Source organism: Protomyctophum parallelum, assembly GCF_964188405.1.
Source record: "Protomyctophum parallelum genome assembly, chromosome: 21".
In the NCBI taxonomy this organism is placed as follows: domain Eukaryota; kingdom Metazoa; phylum Chordata; class Actinopteri; order Myctophiformes; family Myctophidae; genus Protomyctophum; species Protomyctophum parallelum.
This window is the reverse complement of record NC_139713.1, coordinates 25,020,778-25,040,856: the sequence shown is the minus strand read 5'-3', so window position 1 is coordinate 25,040,856 and position 20,079 is coordinate 25,020,778. Positions and strand designations below refer to the sequence as shown.

At 41.8% G+C, this 20,079-nt stretch overlaps 3 protein-coding genes across 3 annotated transcripts; 1 reads left to right on the top strand and 2 right to left on the bottom strand.

The window, feature by feature from the left end:
* Window positions 1-5,171: 5,171 nt before the first annotated feature.
* LOC310878901 (placenta-specific gene 8 protein-like) lies at window positions 5,172-6,488 on the bottom strand (the record flags this gene model as incomplete). Its single annotated transcript, XM_083793318.1, has 3 exons — window positions 5,172-5,276; window positions 5,729-5,853; window positions 6,404-6,488. 3 exons carry the CDS (start codon window positions 6,486-6,488, stop codon window positions 5,172-5,174), a joined length of 315 nt encoding a protein of 104 aa, XP_083649444.1.
* A 4,033-nt stretch (window positions 6,489-10,521) lies between these two features.
* LOC310879172 (NF-kappa-B-activating protein-like) lies at window positions 10,522-13,577 on the top strand. Its single transcript, XM_083793623.1, has 2 exons — window positions 10,522-11,131; window positions 11,816-13,577. The coding sequence occupies exons 1-2, from the start codon at window positions 10,869-10,871 to the stop codon at window positions 12,780-12,782; spliced, it is 1,230 nt and encodes a 409-aa protein (XP_083649749.1). The 5' UTR covers window positions 10,522-10,868; the 3' UTR covers window positions 12,783-13,577.
* Window positions 13,578-16,546: 2,969 nt separating this feature from the next.
* LOC310878900 (dual specificity tyrosine-phosphorylation-regulated kinase 2-like) lies at window positions 16,547-18,349 on the bottom strand (the record flags this gene model as incomplete). Its single annotated transcript, XM_083793317.1, has 1 exon — window positions 16,547-18,349. The coding sequence occupies one exon, from the start codon at window positions 18,347-18,349 to the stop codon at window positions 16,547-16,549; it is 1,803 nt and encodes a 600-aa protein (XP_083649443.1).
* Window positions 18,350-20,079: the final 1,730 nt, after the last annotated feature.

Here is a 20,079-nt window from a genome sequence, read left to right as displayed (position 1 = left end):
ACACTGACCTGCATGTACAGACCTGTAAGCGTCCACACTTGAGTTTTGTGAAAAATACTGATGTCTCACAACCATGAAAGAAGTGTACAAACTAGAAAGGTCGCAATTTAAAAAAATTGCAAAGTGTGGTTGCCACAGTCTACATAGGCCCCTCCCACTAATATTGCCAGCCAATTACAATGTCACGTCACCCCTGTGATCATGCATAACTACTTCGGAGGAGATTTATCTCCCAAAAATCATGTTTTTGCGACAAACGGTAAAGGGCCCCAGCACTATATATGGCCTGTTTTGAAACCGAATATACAAAAGATATTTTGACACTACTTTTCTTTCACTTAAAGGAGGAAACTGATGACAAAAAGATACAAAAAGAGAGAACTATGACTCATTTCGACTTCATGTTGACATATCCGTGGTGCAGTAGATCATATCATGGAGATGCGGTCCGGTCCCATTTAGACCTGAAGACATTTCTGCAAATTTCAGTTTTCTGAAAAGCCTATGTTTCTATGTCAGTCATTCTTAAAGTTTTTCATGTTAAGGACCCCAAAAGAATATGTAATTGGCCGACGGCCGCCATCTGAAAATATGTTGTTCCATGAAGCAAAGATTGAGTTAAAAACGATCGCTCTGACAGAATATATATTCAAAGATTTGCACCACATTTTCACGATTTTTCAAAAATAGCAGACCTACAAGCTCGTAGCGTGGCACTCGGTGCCTCGTTATGAGCTTGTAGATCTGCTATTTTTCAATAGCTAAAGTATAACATACTTCTTAAAACACCAACAGTACTATGCTGCGTGAATAAACATACAATTTGATAGCATACAGTAGAATAGATCACCCAGGTTTTATGGTTTTTCCATCCCCACACGTGTGCGTGCGTGTATGTAACACGCACGTGTTACATACATGTGTTGCAACACTTAAAATGTAGAATATGAAATTTTAACGGTAATATCGTATATCGTATCGATATCGCAATATTTGGCATAAATACAGAGATATGAAATACGGAAGTTTACGGAATGTATTGTATAGTCGATAGGGCTCGCGTGAGTAGGCTACATAACCACGTGACCGGGCTGTTTTCTGCCCCCTCAATGTCGCAACTCTGTCTATACTCTATGGCTCTGTTGTAATCCAAACGTACACGTGTGTCTGTGTGGGTATAGGGATAGGGTGGCTGGGTGTATGACTTGACTACCGCGGCCTGAATGATTCAGCCCTGCTGTGAGATATGATCTAGACAACAGATATATGAATATGAAGTTGAGGATAACATTGACCACTTCTGTGTCTTAGTCATACTTCTCTCTCGTCTCTCCTTTCTTTTGTAATATTTTTTGTCATCAGTCGGACAGCTTGGTCATATACTTCTCTCTTTGTTGACGTTTTGTTAACTCATCCTCCTGCCGTTAACCCAGTGGTGGAAAGTAACTAAATTCATAGAGCTGCACTGTTGCCGGTTTGGCTTGCAAGTAGCATGCAGGCTATATTGCATCAGTGGCCTGATGAACTAGATTGTTTTTGTCTATGTACACAGTAAGCTGTTTCATTTGTTCATTTAGCTGTATGATGTGTGGATTAAGTAGAATTAAGGTTTGTGTTGTGACTGTGTGTTGTAAGCTCTTGAGACAATGACAGTGTGTGGTTTGGTGCATGCTGAGAGCCAAGGGCGGCACTCTCAATCTGAGAATCCCATCTGCAAATAAAGGAAAAACACTGCCTTCGTAACACGTACACAGACTAACAGATTGACTTGTTATAGTCAACATCGGTGGTTCCCAAATAGGTGTCGGGACCCCAGATGATTAGCTCAGTGATATTCCAATGTATGTTTGTGCAAGATGTTTCTGAAATCAAAGTCCATTTTCTTTGAAAAGCTGTGTTTTTATACCTCAGGGTATATACCTTCACGGACCACTGGTGGTCCGTGAAGGTACCATGCATTTAGTATGTTTTTTATCGACCACTAGTTAGTTACTGGCTGTTACCAACTACTGGATGTTAAGGGCTTGATTTAATTCACCTCAAATTAACAAATTAAACCAAGCCCTTAACTGTCAATATTTATTTTCCGGCTTTTTCCCCCACACCACGCCCATATCCCCCCACCAAACACAACAGTGGTCCCCAGGTTGATTCTTAGTCAGGGTGGTGGTCCCTGGTTCATAATCAGTTGAAAACCCCTGATCTAGATGAACTAAATTTAGATGATCATTGCAAGAAAATGTAGATAGTGGTGAAAAAGATTAAAGTTTTCTGCTGTATCATTCCAAATGACATCAATATAACGTTGGTAGGGGAGTATAGGCCTCAGCATTGAGCACAAAGGACATTTAATATAACGTTGGTAGGGGAGTATAGGCCTCAGCATTGAGCACAAAGGACATTTAATATAACGTTGGTAGGGGAGTATAGGCCTCAGCATTGAGCACAAAGGACATTTAATATAACGTTGGTAGGGGAGTATAGGCCTCAGCATTGAGCACAAACTAAAGGACATTTAATATAACGTTGGTAGGGGAGTATAGGCCTCAGCATTGAGCACAAACTAAAGGACATTTAATATAACGTTGGTAGGGGAGTATAGGCCTCAGCATTGAGCACAAAGGACATTTAATATAACGTTGGTAGGGGAGTATAGGCCTCAGCATTGAGCACAAACTAAAGGACATTTAATATAACATTGGTAGGGGAGTATAGGCCTCAGCATTGAGCACAAAGGACATTTAATATAACGTTGGTAGGGGAGTATAGGCCTCAGCATTGAGCACAAACTAAAGGACATTTAATATAACGTTGGTAGGGGAGTATAGGCCTCAGCATTGAGCACAAACTAAAGGACATTTAATATAACATTGGTAGGGGAGTATAGGCCTCAGCATTGAGCACAAAGGACATTTAATATAACGTTGGTAGGGGAGTATAGGCCTCAGCATTGAGCACAAAGGACATTTAATATAACGTTGGTAGGGGAGTATAGGCCTCAGCATTGAGCACAAACTAAAGGACATTTAATATAACGTTGGTAGGGGAGTATAGGCCTCAGCATTGAGCACAAAGGACATTTCAAACAAACCCATGTAGAGCTTGTATAGTTAACTCTACAGTGACTTCACCCCCACTCTTTCTCCCGCTCTTCACCTCCCCGTGGCTACCGTCGGACTGCCATATATGGAAGAATTCAAAATGTACTTGAGTGAAAGTACAAAGGTTAAGTTGCAAAGATGGTAAGATGGAGATGAAGTGGTAAATTAATATATAAATATTGTTATGGGTATCTGGTGTGTAGGGTTTGACATCTGCTATAACAGCGCTATCCCTAAGCAAACCATGCAGAAGTTGATTTAAAGTCCATTTTGATTAATCATATTCTAAATAAATAAATGGACCATGCACCAATAGATTACCAACAACCACTTTTATTCACATTCAAACCTTAGTGCACTTTCATCCTTTGGGTATCCTACTCATAAATGAATAATGAATCATCTTCTTGCCTAATTTTAGATAGATTCTTTGTTTGTGTCATGCACCAGAGGTGCCCAGCCCACATGGCCTATATAATCATTATCAATCATTATTAATGATTGATAATGATTAGGCAAGGCAAGGTTAGTTTATGTAGCACATTTCAACAAACATACGATTCTACAAATGCCTTATGAATCAATACTTCACACTTCAAAGGTCTTTGTTAAAAAATGTTAAAAAATAGCAGATGTACATTTAAAAAAAAAATATATATATATATATATATTTTTTTTTTTCTCATTTAAAAAAAGAATGTCTGTAATTCACTTAATTTACAACAGCATGTTGGGAAAGTTTGAGTGCAAGAGTGTCTGTCCTGTTGTCTGTTTTGTTTGTCTGTTCACACTTGTCATTGTTTAATTGTTTTTAGTTTTTTCATGTTTATCACATTTATATGTCTTTTTTATTATGTATTGTATGTGGAACATTTACATTGCCTGTTATTTTTTTCATTTTTTTTTAACAGAACTACTCATTATCATTGTCGATAATATTCTGATGTCATACAAAAAATGCCTAATAAAAACAGTATTAAAAAAATAAAACATAAAATAAAAATAAAATAGCAGATGTACAAGCTAGCAGCGTGCAGCTAGCAGCGTGGCATGAAGTGACGTGCTGTGAGCTTGCAGAACTGCTATTTTTTGAATAGCCAACGCTAAAATCTAAAATGTCACAGATGCTTTCCCGGTTTTGACACAGCATAATGGGGGTGATAGAGATAAAACAAAGGTTTAACATAAAACATTCTTATAAAACATTTTGTGATGGATTTATATTTTTGTGATATATAATTTATTTCATAGTATCCATTACATGTAAATCATAAAAAGTTAACTTGACCGGAGTTGGCTCTGTATTTGGATCTACATGCTACAAATATCTTTGCTGAAAATAGCTGATCTACAAGCTCACAATGTGCTGTAGAATGTGCTAAAGCTCACAATGTGTTGTAGATCAGCTATTATTGGTGAATGTTCGCCCCCAGAATAGGGACGCTACGGTTTCTCATTAACCAGTGTCTCTTTGTGGGAATACTCCCAAAAGTCCTGTATCCACCTGGAAGAGATAAAACATATTAGATTAATACATTGTGTGTGTGTGTGTGTGTGTGTGTGTGTGTGTGTGTGTGTGTGTGTGTGTGTGTGTGTGTGTGTGTGTGTGTGTGTGCCCACTTTAAGCACACTTTTATCCACATTCTAACTGTTTGTGTTTTTTCTTAAATTAACACCCTACTTGATCACACAGTGTCGCATGAAAGCGTAAAACATGGCAGAATCCATAAGCTTTGAGTTTGTAGATCCGCTATTTTTTAATTTGAATCCTGAAAAGTCACAGTTTTGGTCTTGGACATACGAGGTTCTGACCCGACAGAGACGACTGTGTTGACCAGGGTACACCAGGGGTCTACACTCGGTCCCTTCGATTGGTTTTCCCCCAACACCAAATATCTTGAAAACAAACATTCGACAAGCTTGTAGACCTGCTATTTTTGCTAGAATGTTTCCATGTTTTCACCAAATGTTCAGCCATTGTGACATCATGGCCAGAATAGGGGATGCTTGCGAGGGTGATAAAGGTTCAGTTCAGTTAAAGTCCAGTTCAGATACTGACCTGCACCCAGATCAGAAAATGCCCTGTTCCTTCCTGAGGTCGATGTCCCTCCTCAGCTGACATGTGGCACATATTGGACAGCAGCAATACGCTATCGCATCACTACACATGGAGCCCTGAGAACAAGAAGAGACATGTATCATACCAAGTCACACATTATACTGTGTTAAACACACTGTAGTGCAAGTCAAGGACCCCCAAATTCATATGTTTTTGGCGGCGGACTCCCATTTGAAAAGGTTTTTTGTCACGGCCCCCAGAAGAGAAGAGTTTCGATATTTTCAAAAATAGCTGACAAGCTTGCAATGTGGCACAAAGTGATGCACTGTGCTTGTAGATCTGCTATTTTTGAATAGCTGACGTATAAATGGATAAAGTTATTAAAATGATTGTAATGCTATATTAACTACTTTAGCTGGGGACCCCCTGGAACCCCCACCCCAAGGACCCCAGGGGGTCCCCGGACCCCACTTTGAGAACCACTGTATATCATTGCTGTCAGGCAGTAAAAACACCTTTTATTTCAATATTTCAACTTTTTTCTCACGATGATCTATTGAGAACGTACATTGATGTTGTATCTGGTCCGGTAGACGCTGCGTATTGGGAAGTGGAAGGCGAAGCAGCAGCACTCGCCCATGTCACTGCCGATGGAGCAGACCATGCAAGGTAGGCAGCACAGCGCCTTGAAGCCTGAAATACACAGTGGTGGGGAAGAAGTACTCTTACTTAAGTAAAAGGGTCAATACTGCAATGTGCATTTCATCTTTTCTTTATTTCATTATGGTTTAATAGATGATTACATTAATGTACCAATTTTATTCCCTTCTTTTTTACTTTTGACATATCCATTAAATGAAAATGAGCAGGAGGAAGATAAATCTTATACCCCTATCTATCATGACATATTATAGACAGCTTCATAGACTTGTTTGACAACACATCATCCGTGTTGTGTAAATTAATGTTGGATTCACAATGTGTATATTTTAAGACATTTAACCATTTAAACCCTCATTACTTATAATACACTTGACCTTTGGCTCTGTACTTGGTCTGCTCTTTTCCCCTCTACACCAAACCAAAAAGTATAGCAGCTGGACGCGTTGTGCGCTTGTAGATCGTAACTCTGAGGACCCCCCAAGGGTCCTGGACCTCCTTTTGAAGACCCATGCTGTACACTAAATATACTTTCTGATATATTTCTGTTCATTTAGTTAAATAAAGAGAGAGGGAAGCTCACAGGTTCCACAGTCACTGGTGATGTCACACAGGCCAGTCTGGAAGTCCGAGGGAGCGTAGGGGCCTGGTTGGCTTGTCACAGCCATGCTCTCTTCTTTCTACGAGAAAACATATTCTGTAACTTTCACTTTTGTCATTTTTCATCTGCAGTACAATTTACAATTTAGGTATTTAATCCAGAGTGATTTACAGTAAGCAAGAACAACACATGGTAATACATCAAATACATAGAAATATAGCCATCAAGGGTAAGCATAAGCAAGCTAAGAACCTAACATTTAACAATAGAATATCTGTACAATGAAGCTATGAGTATACGATGCAATGTCTACATGAAATGCTATCTAAATTACATAAGTTTAGGTTTTGCATACGTCTGTAAGGTCATCGAGGCTAGGGCAAGTCCTACGGGAAACACACTTAATGACACCTTAATGAGAAATTGCATTTACCTCCCTTTGTGGTCCCCTGATAGATTTTTCTCTTTCTTTTACAAATATGTTTATATAACTTTGAGAGTGTACACCTGGAACCACATTTTTACACTGACCTGTACAGACCTGTAAGCGTCCATTACCGAACCCCTTTAAGGAAGACTTGAGTTTTGTGAAAAATACTGATGTCTCACAACCATGAAAGAAGTGTACAAATTACATCTCTTGTGAACATCAAAAAGTGTGAAAAAGCTGAAAAATAAGTTGTTTCTTTGGGTTATCCAGTCATTAGGAAGTAAATCTTACCAGATGGTTGGAGAGTTGAAGGTACTTTAAAGCTGTCTGGAACAGTAGTAGGAAAATTAAAGCAGTGCCCGTTCCTTATAATGTAACCCTTATCATACAGTACACGACACGTTATCAGGAGGAATAATGTTTTATTGCGTACAATAAAACTGTGACAAAATTTGGATCCAGGACACTACCTACACTTTAGGCATTTGCGGTAACGACAGTGACAACGGCGAATGTTCATATTATGTTTAATTAGTTACCAGGTAGACACAACAGTCGTAGGCTAGTTAAATGATACAGTAAATATCAATGTCCAGCGTCCGGCCGTGACTCCCATCGTGGCGCCAGGCCAGATGATATATGGCCTGCAGCTTCCTTCTTTAATATACGTATAATTTATGGCCTTGCCAGTTCCAGTATACAGTAGCCTACTGTAGTCATGTACAATTCATATACCCTGGGAAGATAGTTATAGGCAATTTTTCAGTAGAATTTGCAAGGATCCTTATTAGCCTACTGCTCGTTCCTTGTGTTGTCTTTTTTTGTAGAGACCTTTCACACACGGTTACATTTTTGCATGTGGGAAAAAAAAGGCTGAATTGTTTGTGTTTTGTTCAAAGCACAGATGAAACGAAACCAAAGCCACTGTAGCTGTCTCTCCTGTCCCTGCTCTGACCCCGCCTGATGGCACTCCCACTGAATTTGTTGATCAATTCAATTCAATTCAATTCAAACTTTATTCAAAACACTCACAGGGGGGTCGATAGGGCAGAACACATAAAACATAAATACACAAAAGTAAACAAACTATACATTAACAAAGCATAAACAAACAAGAGGAAAATCTGTGAGATTTGTGAAAATGAGATTTTCACTGGGACCGAGCAGAAATGTAACTTAAGTATGAGCGTGTTGGCTTGAGTATACAGTTTACGTCACTGTCTAAAAATATCTCTGTCATCAGATACGTATTTCATTTGTTGTGAAATATTTGGTCTCCTTGCATTCTTTCAGTGACATTCCAGACAGGTCTGGACACAAGTCAGGAAAGGTTATGCTCTTCTTAGCGTTGTACTTGACATCAAAATCTATACCGTACTATATGAGCATACTCTTAGTAACTGCTGGAGACCAGCACTACATGGACATATACCACCAAGTCATCTGCAAACATGAGGTGGTTAATGATACAGTCACCAATGATACACCCTGTTTTACAGGCATTCAATTGTACAGATAAATCATCCATAAAAATGTTGAAAAGGAAAGGAGATAAAATGCTGTATGGCCGTACTGTACCGCATTGGTCACATGGAATGGAGTGAAAATTTAACCAGCATAGTCTGCTATTCATACCAATAAACCGGAATCCTTATTAAATATCTAGTGGCCCCGTGCAGACATAATTTGTTAAAAACGTTACAATGACTGACTTTTGAACTGAGCTTTGGAAGCATCAATAAAACATGTAAATACAGTGGTGTTTTGACCGGTATTTGTCCAATATCTCCTTGAGCGCATGATACACATGTCAGTGCCATGTTTCTGTTTGAAACCAAACTGATTATCAGCGGTCAATAAATACTGCTCCAGCCTACTGAGGAGAGGACTCTTTCCAGTACTTTAGATGAGATGCTGGCTAGAGCTATCAGCCTGTAGTTCTCAGAGCTGTTCAGCTTACCGACCTTATCCTTAATGACAGGTAGGCCTACTAAAATACAATCTTCTTTACTTCTCACAATCAGAGTTATTCTCTTCTTAGCGTTGTACTTGACATCAAAATCGATACCGTATTGTGAGCATACTCTTAGTAACTGCTGGAGACCAACACTACATGGACATATACCACCAAGTAATCTGCAAACATAAGGTGGTTAAAGATACAGTCACCAATGATACACCCTGTTTTATAGGCATTAAACCTTAATGACAGGCACTAAATAACAGATAACATGGATTTTGGTAGTGAACCATGAACTAAAAACCCAGAAAAACAAATGCCACGTAAAATATGCAGTTTCCTGCTGGCATATTTCAATTGTTCAGCCGTATCCAGACCAGTATCAGAATCTGGAAGTCGTAGCCTACAGTGCAAATCAGCGATCATTGTGCAAAGTGTGCCTTGAAGGACAGTTCACTGAGCCACCAGGGTGTTGTTGTTGTTTGGCTACTATGCAGGTCCCAAACTCTTCTCCCTTCTGACTCCAAAACTATAGTTTAGTTTAGTTTATTTGCAAATAATAACATGACTAGGGCGTGTTGCCCAAGCTTGTTAATAAAAATGGTCTTGTGCAAGGAAGTAAATATTTTTTTTCACATTGTGTCTTTTTAAAAGATGAAAGTGGTATTGGGCTTAGACTTTGCTCAAATATAGCTGACTGAGCTCATTCTTGTACAATTACAATTTACAATTTAGGCATTTAGCAGACGCTCTTAATCCAGAGCGATTTACATTAAGCAAGAACAAAAAAGCATGGGAATACATCACATAAAAACATTTATCATGAAACATGCGTAAGCTAAGAAAGTAACAGTGGAATATCTATATAATGAAACTATACATATAAACTATACATATATACTACTATGCTATACATATGTACTATGACGTGCTATGACTACATACAATGCAATTATAGTGCTGTCTACATAACATGCTATAAGTCTGTATCAAATGCTATCTAAGTTGTACTGAAATCATTGAGTGACCAGAAGAAGTCTGAGAGGTCGACATGAAACCCTGTCTGTGGCTAATCTGACAATCCACTGAGCTGATCAGTGTCAAATGTGTTGTATATGAATATGAAATAAATAATAACAATGAAATAACTCCACAAATGCATTACATTTTATATTATAAAATGTAATACATTTCCCACATTTGGAGTCATACTTCATGGAGTGCTATATATGTTTGATGCCTAGACTCACTCACTCAATTGTATATTTATCTGTTGATACATTTTACAAATGTCATAATGACAAGAAATGTAGGTTATCAAAAGACATCCTGAGGAGGTGGACATTTCTGGTGTGTGGCGCCCTCCGGTGGCTGATTCAGAATCATCTTTATTGTCACATCAGTTTTATAATTAGTTCCCTCGTCATTCTGCTACATATCGTCCCACAAATAGCATTGCGACGCGTTGTGAGCTTGTATATCTGCTATTTTCAAATAGCAGAAGTATATTAGGTTTATAAAGTGCTCATAGTAGTCGCTTTTTTCTTTTGGGCTTGTTTTTATAGACCTGGTTGCTTGTTTCTCTGGCAAAATCTGGCAACGCTGCTACGCTACGAGCGTGAGGCAGCGCCGTTTGGGGAATAGAGTTAAGCTCACAAGCGGTCGGTACTCTATGGGTCGTTCTTTATAATATTATGGTCCTGAGTCCTGACGCGCGATGAGCTTGTAGATCTGCGGCCGGCGTTGTCGGCGCACGACCACATTTAGCTTTTTAACTAGCCTCGGTCCCAGGCTTACTTATCTGCTTTTGAACTCAGCTGAACTGAAACTCGTCAGACTGACGTGTCTGAGCGTCATTCGCTCGGCTGTTCTTTCTTTCAACAGGCAAGTTTCAACATCACGCACCACACGGCAGCGTCACTTTTAGCCGTTAGCCTCCTCGGGTACCCATGCGGTGTTGTTTTTCTTTTGTTTTGTTTTGGTAGCCTACTTAGCCGTTGACTCTCACAAGTTAAACCACGTTTAATTATTTAGTAGATAAGTAGAAAGCGGTCGAAATGCCTTCGGCGGCGGGGTCGTCGAATCGAGCCGATTCTTCTACTTCTTCTGACGGCGAGCAGCAGCAGAGGAGGAGTCCTCCGCCCGGCCCCAGGCCCAGGAGACGGAGTCGCTCTAGGTCTCGGAGTCGCAGTAGGTCACCACGGGGGGACCGACTGCTGTGGCCGGATTACTTCGGCCCCAAGCCCCCGAAGCCCCGCGACAGAGCGCAGGAGAAAGAGGACGGGGAACGTCGCCTCCGAGAGGCCAGGAACATCAAGAGGTTAGTATCTCGAGACGAGACAGTCTGTTACTGTTTTGCCAAAGGGTTCCCAGATGGTCAAGCTGAAGTGGTTCATGTATGTTAGATTGCAATAATAATCAAAATCTTGAAAGTTTTCAAATAATTGTAGTGGGGTAAAAGTATAATATTTTCCTCTGAGATGTAGTGGAGTACTCCAGTAAAGTTAAAAAATAATAATAATAAACACAGAAATTGTACTGAGTAAATGTACTTATTACTTTCCACCATTGGTTTTTAATCCTCTTATTGAACTGTAAGTTCTTGCGCTTATTCGCCAACTGTCAGTCAACAGTCATTAAGACATGTGAATCCCTTGGCTCCTTCAAAACCGCTCTCAAAGGGCACACTGCTGCAATTCGAAACTGGCCCCCGTAAATCTGAATCCCCCCCCCCTTTTCCCCCCTCACAGTATATGTTTCTTTTCCCTCCTTTATGATGAATTCCTGTTCTGTTCTTTGACTATATATAAGTGTCTATTTGTACGTCTCTAAATGTTTTGATGAATTGAACATGGTGGACCCTCTTGTAAACAAGTGTAATGCTTAATTGGGTCATCTACTCACAGTTAACAGTCTTTGTATTGAGTTTGTGCTTGAAATGTACTGTAATTCTACAAACTGTTTTCAATCAATGTTAAATTTAATCAAATTCAATCAATTTCAGGTTCCGCATAGGAAGCCCCCGTCGGAGCCGCTCGCCGCCCAGACAGCAACAATACAGCTCATACAAACACAGCAGTGGCAGCAACTGGTCCAACAACGAGCCAAAGTATGGCTCCAGAAATGACTGGGGCGACCCAGAGAGGGAAGCCGCTCAGCGCCAGATCCAGACGGACTTCATGGCCAGCCGTCTGAAGGAGAGGGAGAGGATTGGCGAGACGGGCTGTCCGGAGGTTTGGGGATACTCGCCCAGGGTCAAGGAACCTGACTCTGACGAGTTCTCACCGGTGGAGGACACAAAAAACAGCTCGGATGAAAAGAAGAAGAAAAAGAAGAAGAAGAAGAAGAAATCCAAGAAGAAGAAACACAAGAAGCACTCTGAGGACAGCGAGTCGGATTCAGACGAGGAGGGGGAAGATGTCAAGAAGAAGAAAAAGAAGAGCAAAAAATCCAAGAAGTCCAAGAAAAAGAAGGCAAAAAAGAACCGCAAGGCTTCTTCCAGTGACTCGAGCAGTGAGCAGTCCGAGGAGGAGGAGGGTGCGAATGGGGTTCTGTGGGTGGAGAGGACCTGCATGGATGAGCACCTGGTGGGCCCGGAGCCCCCGCTCACCCACGTATCTCAACAAGGGGACAAACCTCTGGACTTTGGTCACGCTCTGCTCCCGGGCGAGGGTGCGGCGATGGCAGAGTACGTCAAAGCGGGCAAACGGATCCCGAGGAGAGGAGAGATCGGGCTGACCAGCGACGAGATCGTAAATTACGAGAAGTCCGGCTTCGTCATGAGTGGCAGCAGACACCGTCGGATGGAGGCTGTGCGTCTGAGGAAGGAGAACCAGATCTACAGTGCGGACGAAAGGCGAGCCCTAGCATCCTTCAACCAGGAGGAGAGGAGCAAGAGGGAGAGCAAGATCCTGTCCAGTTTCAGAGAAATGGTGTACAGGAAAACCAAAGGCAAGGAAGAGAAGAAGTGAAGCTTCACTCTGCCTTGACTGTCACCGAGCTCATCTTTATAGGATTGGAGAGTCCTGACCACCGGAGTTTCCAAAGAAGAAATGTAATGTCTACCTGGGACCCAAACTAGTGACAATAGCAGATCTACAAACTCTCAACGTGTCGACATGTTGTAACGTGTCGACGCGTTGAGCTTGTATATCTGCTATTTTCAGTCTTTTTTTTAGTCTTTTGTTAAATGTTTTTTCTATGCAATGTCTTGCAAGGGGGATGTTTTTTATTCGCGACCCACAAAAAAATGGTTTCTGCGTCCCACACATGGGATGCAGAGCCGACCCTGTGTTTGGGAAACGATGCTGTGTGTAGATGACACTTTCAGACTGGATGCTGAATGTATGAGTCCTGTGTGTGGACACGGGACATGTTATGGACATGTTGGACACTTGAAGAGAGGACTACCCTCATCATTTTGACATCATAGATTCTGTCGGGTGTTGTGTTTGCCACTTTGTCTGGAATCTGAATTTTGGTTCTTTGTCTTAACAATGTGAAATGAACACGCCACAAGTCAGGTTAACGTGTCTTGTACCTGCTCTGGTTGCAGCATTCACTAGCCAATTTCACTGGAAGGTTTTGCGACCTCTAAATTATGTTTTCTACCTCCATCTCTTTCTTGCACAGACCATTTGGTTCACTGTGTAAACTGCTTCAAAGGCACTGTAGCCTGGTTTTATTTTTGGGTTTGTATAGTAATTTTAAGCTACTATTTCTTGTATGTATGCAGTACTTTTTTGGTAATTAAAGTTAACTATGCAGCTCTTAGTCATGTTTATTCTTGGTGCACAAAGCATATTTGAAGTGTTTAAAGCCCACACAGGAAATTATAGATAGATAGAGTGTGTGTGTTTTTGTCCATTTTTGTTACTTCACTGTCATCTGGGGACACCCTAGCTCTGGTCCATAGCTGCTACTTTCGCTTTTAAATCTCACATGGAACTCAGACCAGCCTCTCTTTAGTGGAAATCTCAAGAACGTTTGACCTACTCACCAATACAAAGATGGGTTGTGTCATTAAAAGCCTACTTTCCTTAGTGGACGCACTGAGCCCCCCACCACACACATAAACAGTACTTTTTGGCCGAAAGGGATTTTTTTCACCGGAGGAAAGATATTCTCTATGAGGCAATTCTCTGGGCATTTTTTCCCCCGGTGGAAACAAAATCCCTTTTTGGACAAAAAGTACCGTTTATACGTGTGGTGGGGGACTCAGAGTGCTCCCACTAAGGAAAGTAGGCTTTCTAATGACACAACCCGTCTTTGTTTTGGTGAGTTGAGTAGCAAAAAAAATATTTTTATTTACGCTAAATAAGTCTGAGTTCCATGTGAGATTTAAAAGCGAAAGTATCAGAGCCTTTACTGCAGGGCAGAATCATAGAAGCAGTAAGGCTATGGACCAGAGCTAGGGACACCCCAAAATCATGTGGGGTCTTGACCCACAGATGAAATGGTTTTAAACCCTTTTTTCAGTTAAAATATAATTATTTGCGTAGTTTCTCTCAAAGGAAGAGTGAAGGTTGTGTTATGACCAAAGCCCCTCAGCCTAAATCACACTCCTGTCACATTTCAATCTACAGTTCTTGATCAAAAGGTGTTGGGTGTCGGTGAAGACTGAGAGTCGGGTAGATAACTATGCAGGGACAACTAGTCAATGGCAAGTTGAAAAGCCCCTCGATAGACGGTTAAATATAGTAGAGAGAAGTAGCAAATACTCTATCTGTCTAACCCATATCACAATGTAGTGATAATGTGTGACATGTGATTTTAGCAATAATAAATTATATAAGAAACAGTTTAATTTGACTGGACATCCACTCAGTTTGAGGGGGAAATATTAAGAGCAGCTTGGTCTACAGTGAAAGTAAATGTTTTAAACTATCTAATGAGCTGAAACACATTTCTAGTGCAGTTCTCAAACCTTTTCATGTCAAGGAACCCCAACTTAATTTAGCCGCAGACCTTATATATTACAGGTTCTCCGATCAATCGGCCACCGATCGGTGATCAGCATATTTTTATGCGAAATGACTATCCGGAGAAACCTATCAATCAGATAGTAATAGATCCATTTTGCATCTTCGTGACAGGCCTAATTCTCCCCTTCCCCCACACATAGGAAGTTGTGACCTGTTTTTTGAACTTTTTACATATAATTCTGTAAATATTCCAATTTCCCCCTTACGCACAAGATCGGTATGGGCCGATCGGTCCCCAAAAACCTGATCGGAGCACCTCTATTATTATGCTGCGGACCCCCTCATCTGAAAAGGTTTTGTGCCAGGGAAGAGAAGATTTACTATGTTAAGCCATTGTCTCTAGTAATAACTGGTAACAAACGAGCCAAATTCAAATCTATGTTTAAAAGTAAACAACCTTGGTGGAGTTAAAACTCAAAAATACAATATATTTGTTTAGTAATTCAAGCCATGGTTTCCTGATTTTAATCCGGTCTGGTTTGGAAATTATGTTCTCGTGTTGTATTGTTCTGGGTCATTGCTGAGCTCATGTTATTCACTTATATTTAGGTATTATGTTCAATGTCAAATTTGTATTTTGGTGTTACATAATATATAATAAGGGTCCTTATTTAGTTACATTTGTACAACAGGAAAAGGCCCAGGTGATGATGCTTGTTCTACAAATGACTGTTCCTGTACAATGGATACTACAGTTGTGGTGCCATTAGAATCTGCACTAGAGACTGCTACATGGAGAAGACACGCAACCGGTGTGGTTTACCGGTTCAGAAAAGGAGTGGTCAGTGAGTTCATGTCGGCCAACAGTAGAGGTTTGTTAGCAGTGTCGGACTACATGTGGGGGAAATTGGTGACTAAATTGGGAGAAAATGGAACAAAGATGAAAAAAGAAAAGAAAAGATGACCACATTTTGTTTTATTTCATCTGTTTTCATCCATTTTTCTTTTGAAAAAAGAGACTATCACAAGTTAATTTACAGCTACTCTACACTTTTTCTTCACATAGTCTATAGATCCTAAGCTGGAACAACCATCTTCCCCCTGCTTCACACACCACTTTACACACCAGGGGCGTGAAGACTAAACAATAGGAAAACTCACTAGTGATCATCGCATCAAAACTATTCACATAGTTGATGCCTCACATGTTGATGTCTTTAATCACGGTGAAAAAAACGACCTTGTACTGAATAAAAATGATGTGGCTTTATTGTCATGTAGCATTTGTGTGAATGTACTCGTGTCACAATCAAGGTTAGAAAAAATATATCTTCAAGCTAATTAATCATAACGAACGGTTCAACAAAATGTTATATACCGCCATGTTGCAACATGCCTATTATACATACTACTTACCTTTCTGTTTAGCTTCTGAGTATACATCTTAATTCTGATCCCAGAGACTCCATCATGTGTCTGTAGTGTGAGACCCAGGGCTCCAGTCAGCCCCAGGCAGGGGTTCGGCCACAGAGCTGCAGGTTGGATATGGCACTTGAATCACACAACACAGAAGTCATGTGTAAACGGTGTGTTTATATTGTGCCTTTACATGCACCCAGTCACACACCGATGGTGGAGGAAACCATGCAAGGCACCAACCTGCTCATTGTGAGCAATTAGGGGTTCAGTGTCTTGCTCAAGGACACTTCAACAATAGCTCTGGGGGAGCCCCGGGTTGAACTGGGAACCTTCCGGTTGCCATGCGGCCACTCTACCCCTGGGCCACTGCTGCCCTCTGTCTCCTGCAGTTGTCAGCGTTTGTAGCCAGCTTTGTCTGTAGCCTCCTGACCGTCCTCACTTTTAGTACGGCGACGTTTATTCGTCGACCAAGAATGGCGATTACAGGGGGCATACTGCATAATTTGTAACGTGCCGGCGCTTCCATTCCCCTGAACTGAGGTGACATGTGGTTTGAAGCAGGATGTGTAATGGTGCTCGGGGAACTTCTTCACCGCGTGGACCCCATGGCTATTTCCCTCTTGACGGGGGCTATTGGCCCCGTGCAAGAGCTTGCCTGTGAGCCAGGGGTGCTCGAGGGCTTCGCTTGGAGATAGACGCGTCGAGGGGTCCCAGTCCAGACACTTCTTTATGAAGTCAGTAAAGGTGGGGTCCTCGCAGCCCTTAAGTGCAGCCCTCCACTCCTTACTCCCCGGGGGACCTCTCATCTTACCTAGGCGGGAGAGTGACCCTGTGAGCATGGTGCCCCCCGTGGGCGCAGTCTTGACGACACAGTAGCGCGGATAGCCTTTGGAGTTGATGAAGTTCTTTGCCCGCTTGGCCTGAACCAGGACCTTCTGTGGAGGCTTGCCCAGCAGCTCCATGACACAAGCCAGCTGGTCGCCTTCGTCCTCACCGGGGAACAGCTGGTTACCCGTCAGCAGCTCGGCCAGTATGCAGCCAAAGCTCCACATGTCGATGGGCAGGCCATAGCGCATGCCGAGGATCACCTCTGGGGCACGGTAGAAACGAGACTGGATGTAAGCCGTTCGGAACACGGTCTCTTCGAAACAGCTGGAGCCAAAGTCAATCACCTTGATGGCGGCATCGAGGTGATTGACTTTGGCTCCAGGCGATTGACTATGGCTCCCCCGTCCATCCCTCTTGAGCTGGATGTTATCGGGCTTGAGGTCACAATGGATGATTTTGTGTCTGCTCAAAGCCTCCAGACACTGCAGGATTGAAAGGGCAAACTTCTTGACCACCGGCAGGCTGAAGCCCTGGAACTTTGAGCCCTGCGATTTGATGAACTCGTGCAGGTTCATACCCAGCAGTTCAAACGTCATGCAGATGTGCTTGCGGAACGAGAAGGTCTCTAGCATGTGCACCACGTTCATGGTATCTTTGAGGTCTTTTATGCGCAGGTACTCCAGGATGCGGATCTCCTCCTGTGCCTGCCGGTGGTAGCGCTTGTCGTTGCGAACCATCTTCAGGGCCACATGCTGCCGCAGCTTGTGGTCGTACACCTTGGCCACCTGACTAAAGCTGCCCTTCCCGATCACCTTGAGGAACTCATAGCGGTAGGCCAGCTGGTCATGCAGGACGAGGATGTAGTGAGCGTTATCGTCATCGTAGCCGTTGTAGTTGCTGCTGCCAGGGATGTCGTTGGTCCTTTTCTTGGCATTGGTTCCCAGAAAGTAGATTTCTGGGTATGAGTGAACCTCCGTCTGCTCCAGGGGGGTCAGCTGGGTGCCGTACAGCCTCAGTGCCTGCTCAGGAGTCAGGGGCAAGCGTGTGCTGTTGACCTCATTCCCACAGCCCTGGGGGCCATATGAGTCACTGGGGCCTTTACCGGAGCCTGTGGTGTCCACACTGTGCTCCCTGGGCAGGCCGTACACAGGGGTGGGATTGCCCGGCACCTGGACAGCTGCCCCGATGTTCTGGGTATTTGCCACTGTAACAGTGTTGATCTTACGGCTGTACGCATGGTCTTCATATAGATAATTGACCTTGAGTTGACCACCTTGCACCACCACCTGATCCCTCACTATGCCCTCGTTACTCACCACCGTGTGGTTAGGTATGGAGGGTGGCCCAGATGGACTGTTATTCACCATCCCGAGTTTAGGAGGTATGGAGGGTAGCCCGGAAGGACTGTTTGCATCTGCATCATGTCCTTGTAGGATGTGATCTGTTCTCATGTATGAGTCATCGTACAACATACTCTTTTGTGTAAAGAACTTTGAATTTCCTTTGTGCTGAAATGTGGTATTCAAATTATTAGCAATTGCACTGCCTTTCCTTGGCTTACTCCATGGCGCCATAGTAAGCTGATGTTGCAGTTGCGCCTACAGTTCTAAGGCGCCTTTTCAATGAATCGATGTGCTATTTCTATTCTATATAATTTAACGGCTGAACAGAATGACTGGAATCAAGAGTGTGCATTGTGCAATGGCATGCTACGATTCAAAATGAGCTATATATATGGTGTGGAATGATGACGTAACCATGAGCTTTTCCTCTGTGTTGATGTAGTCATACTGTAGCAACATAACGCGGATGGCAAATGAACCGTAGTTTTTTGTACTAATGTATTAGGCTTTCATGTGCAGGCCTATAGCTCGCCGAGCTACAGCAGGATGGGTCACTGTGGAGAGTCCTCCTGGCAGTGCGCATTAAACCTTTGACAGACACTGATCGATCTGGCGCTTTCCAAGATTAGACACACAGACATGGGGCAAACTAAACTAAATTGTAATGCACAATATTTATATTATAGCAATACCAAAAATATATAAATCCAACACTGATACAGTACATAATTGGATAAAGTTCAGTGCATTACTATGGTTGGACTTTACAACAAACTATGACTATATGCTTTCAAAAGTATTATTACTATCAGTTACTATTGCTTGGATGCACTCTCTCCTTCACCTTTTAAGGAAGCCTACAGTACTTGGCTATATCCCAAAACTACCAGTAGATTGCCTTGCCTCGAGATCCAGACACCCCAGCCTTTCTATGTCTAGTACACTGATGTAAGTGGCATAGATATTTCCAAAAATATTTATTTCACTTATTTTAAGCCTAGAATCAAGCCATCCAGGACCCCGGTGAGTGATTCTGTTGCAAACTTTTCACAGAATAAATTCACCAAGATCCTGGAATGGCTCAATTCTAGGCTTAAAATTGATATAAATATTTTTGGAAATCTCGAAGAGAAAAGTCACACCCATATGAAGTGAGGGGCGCTAATATGTTAAAGTCTAACAGTTAAACGGTGCCAACACAAACATTAAATGCCATTTACAATAAAGAGACAATATGACATAATGAGGGACAATATGATGCAAATCTTCCCTTCATTGTCAATAGCCACTTTTTAAACAAACATTGAACTAAAAACAAACATTAAACCTGTATATAGGAGGGGCTAGCGCCCCTCAAAAATGAATGGGGTCCCGAACTATGGAACCAGAAATTGCCCTATACATTTAATAATGGGTGCGTTAGACAGGGATGTTTTTTCACAAAGGCTGCTTAATGGTTAAGTGATACCTATATAAAGAATGCAGTGGTGGAAAAAGTACTCGAATGTTTCACGTAAGTAAAAGTATCAATACCGTGATATAGAAATACTCTGTAAAAGTCTGAAATTAAAATGTACAAAAGTATTGGCATCAAAATGTACCAAAAGTAAAAGTACTCATTATGCAGAATGTCTCATTTCAAGATCAGCCATTTTCAAATGACCGAAATACAAATCTACAAACTGTATGTATGTATGTATGTGTATATATATATAATACACACACACACACACTCTCATTGGTGATACTCATTG

Coding starts and splice junctions, on each gene's coding strand:
- LOC310879172 (XM_083793623.1), top strand. CDS start 10,869: ATGCCTTCGGCGGCGGGGTCGTCGAATCGAGCCGATTCTTCTACTTCT. Junction 11,132..11,815: donor GAGGCCAGGAACATCAAGAG/GTTAGTATCTCG, acceptor AATCAATTTCAG/GTTCCGCATAGGAAGCCCCC.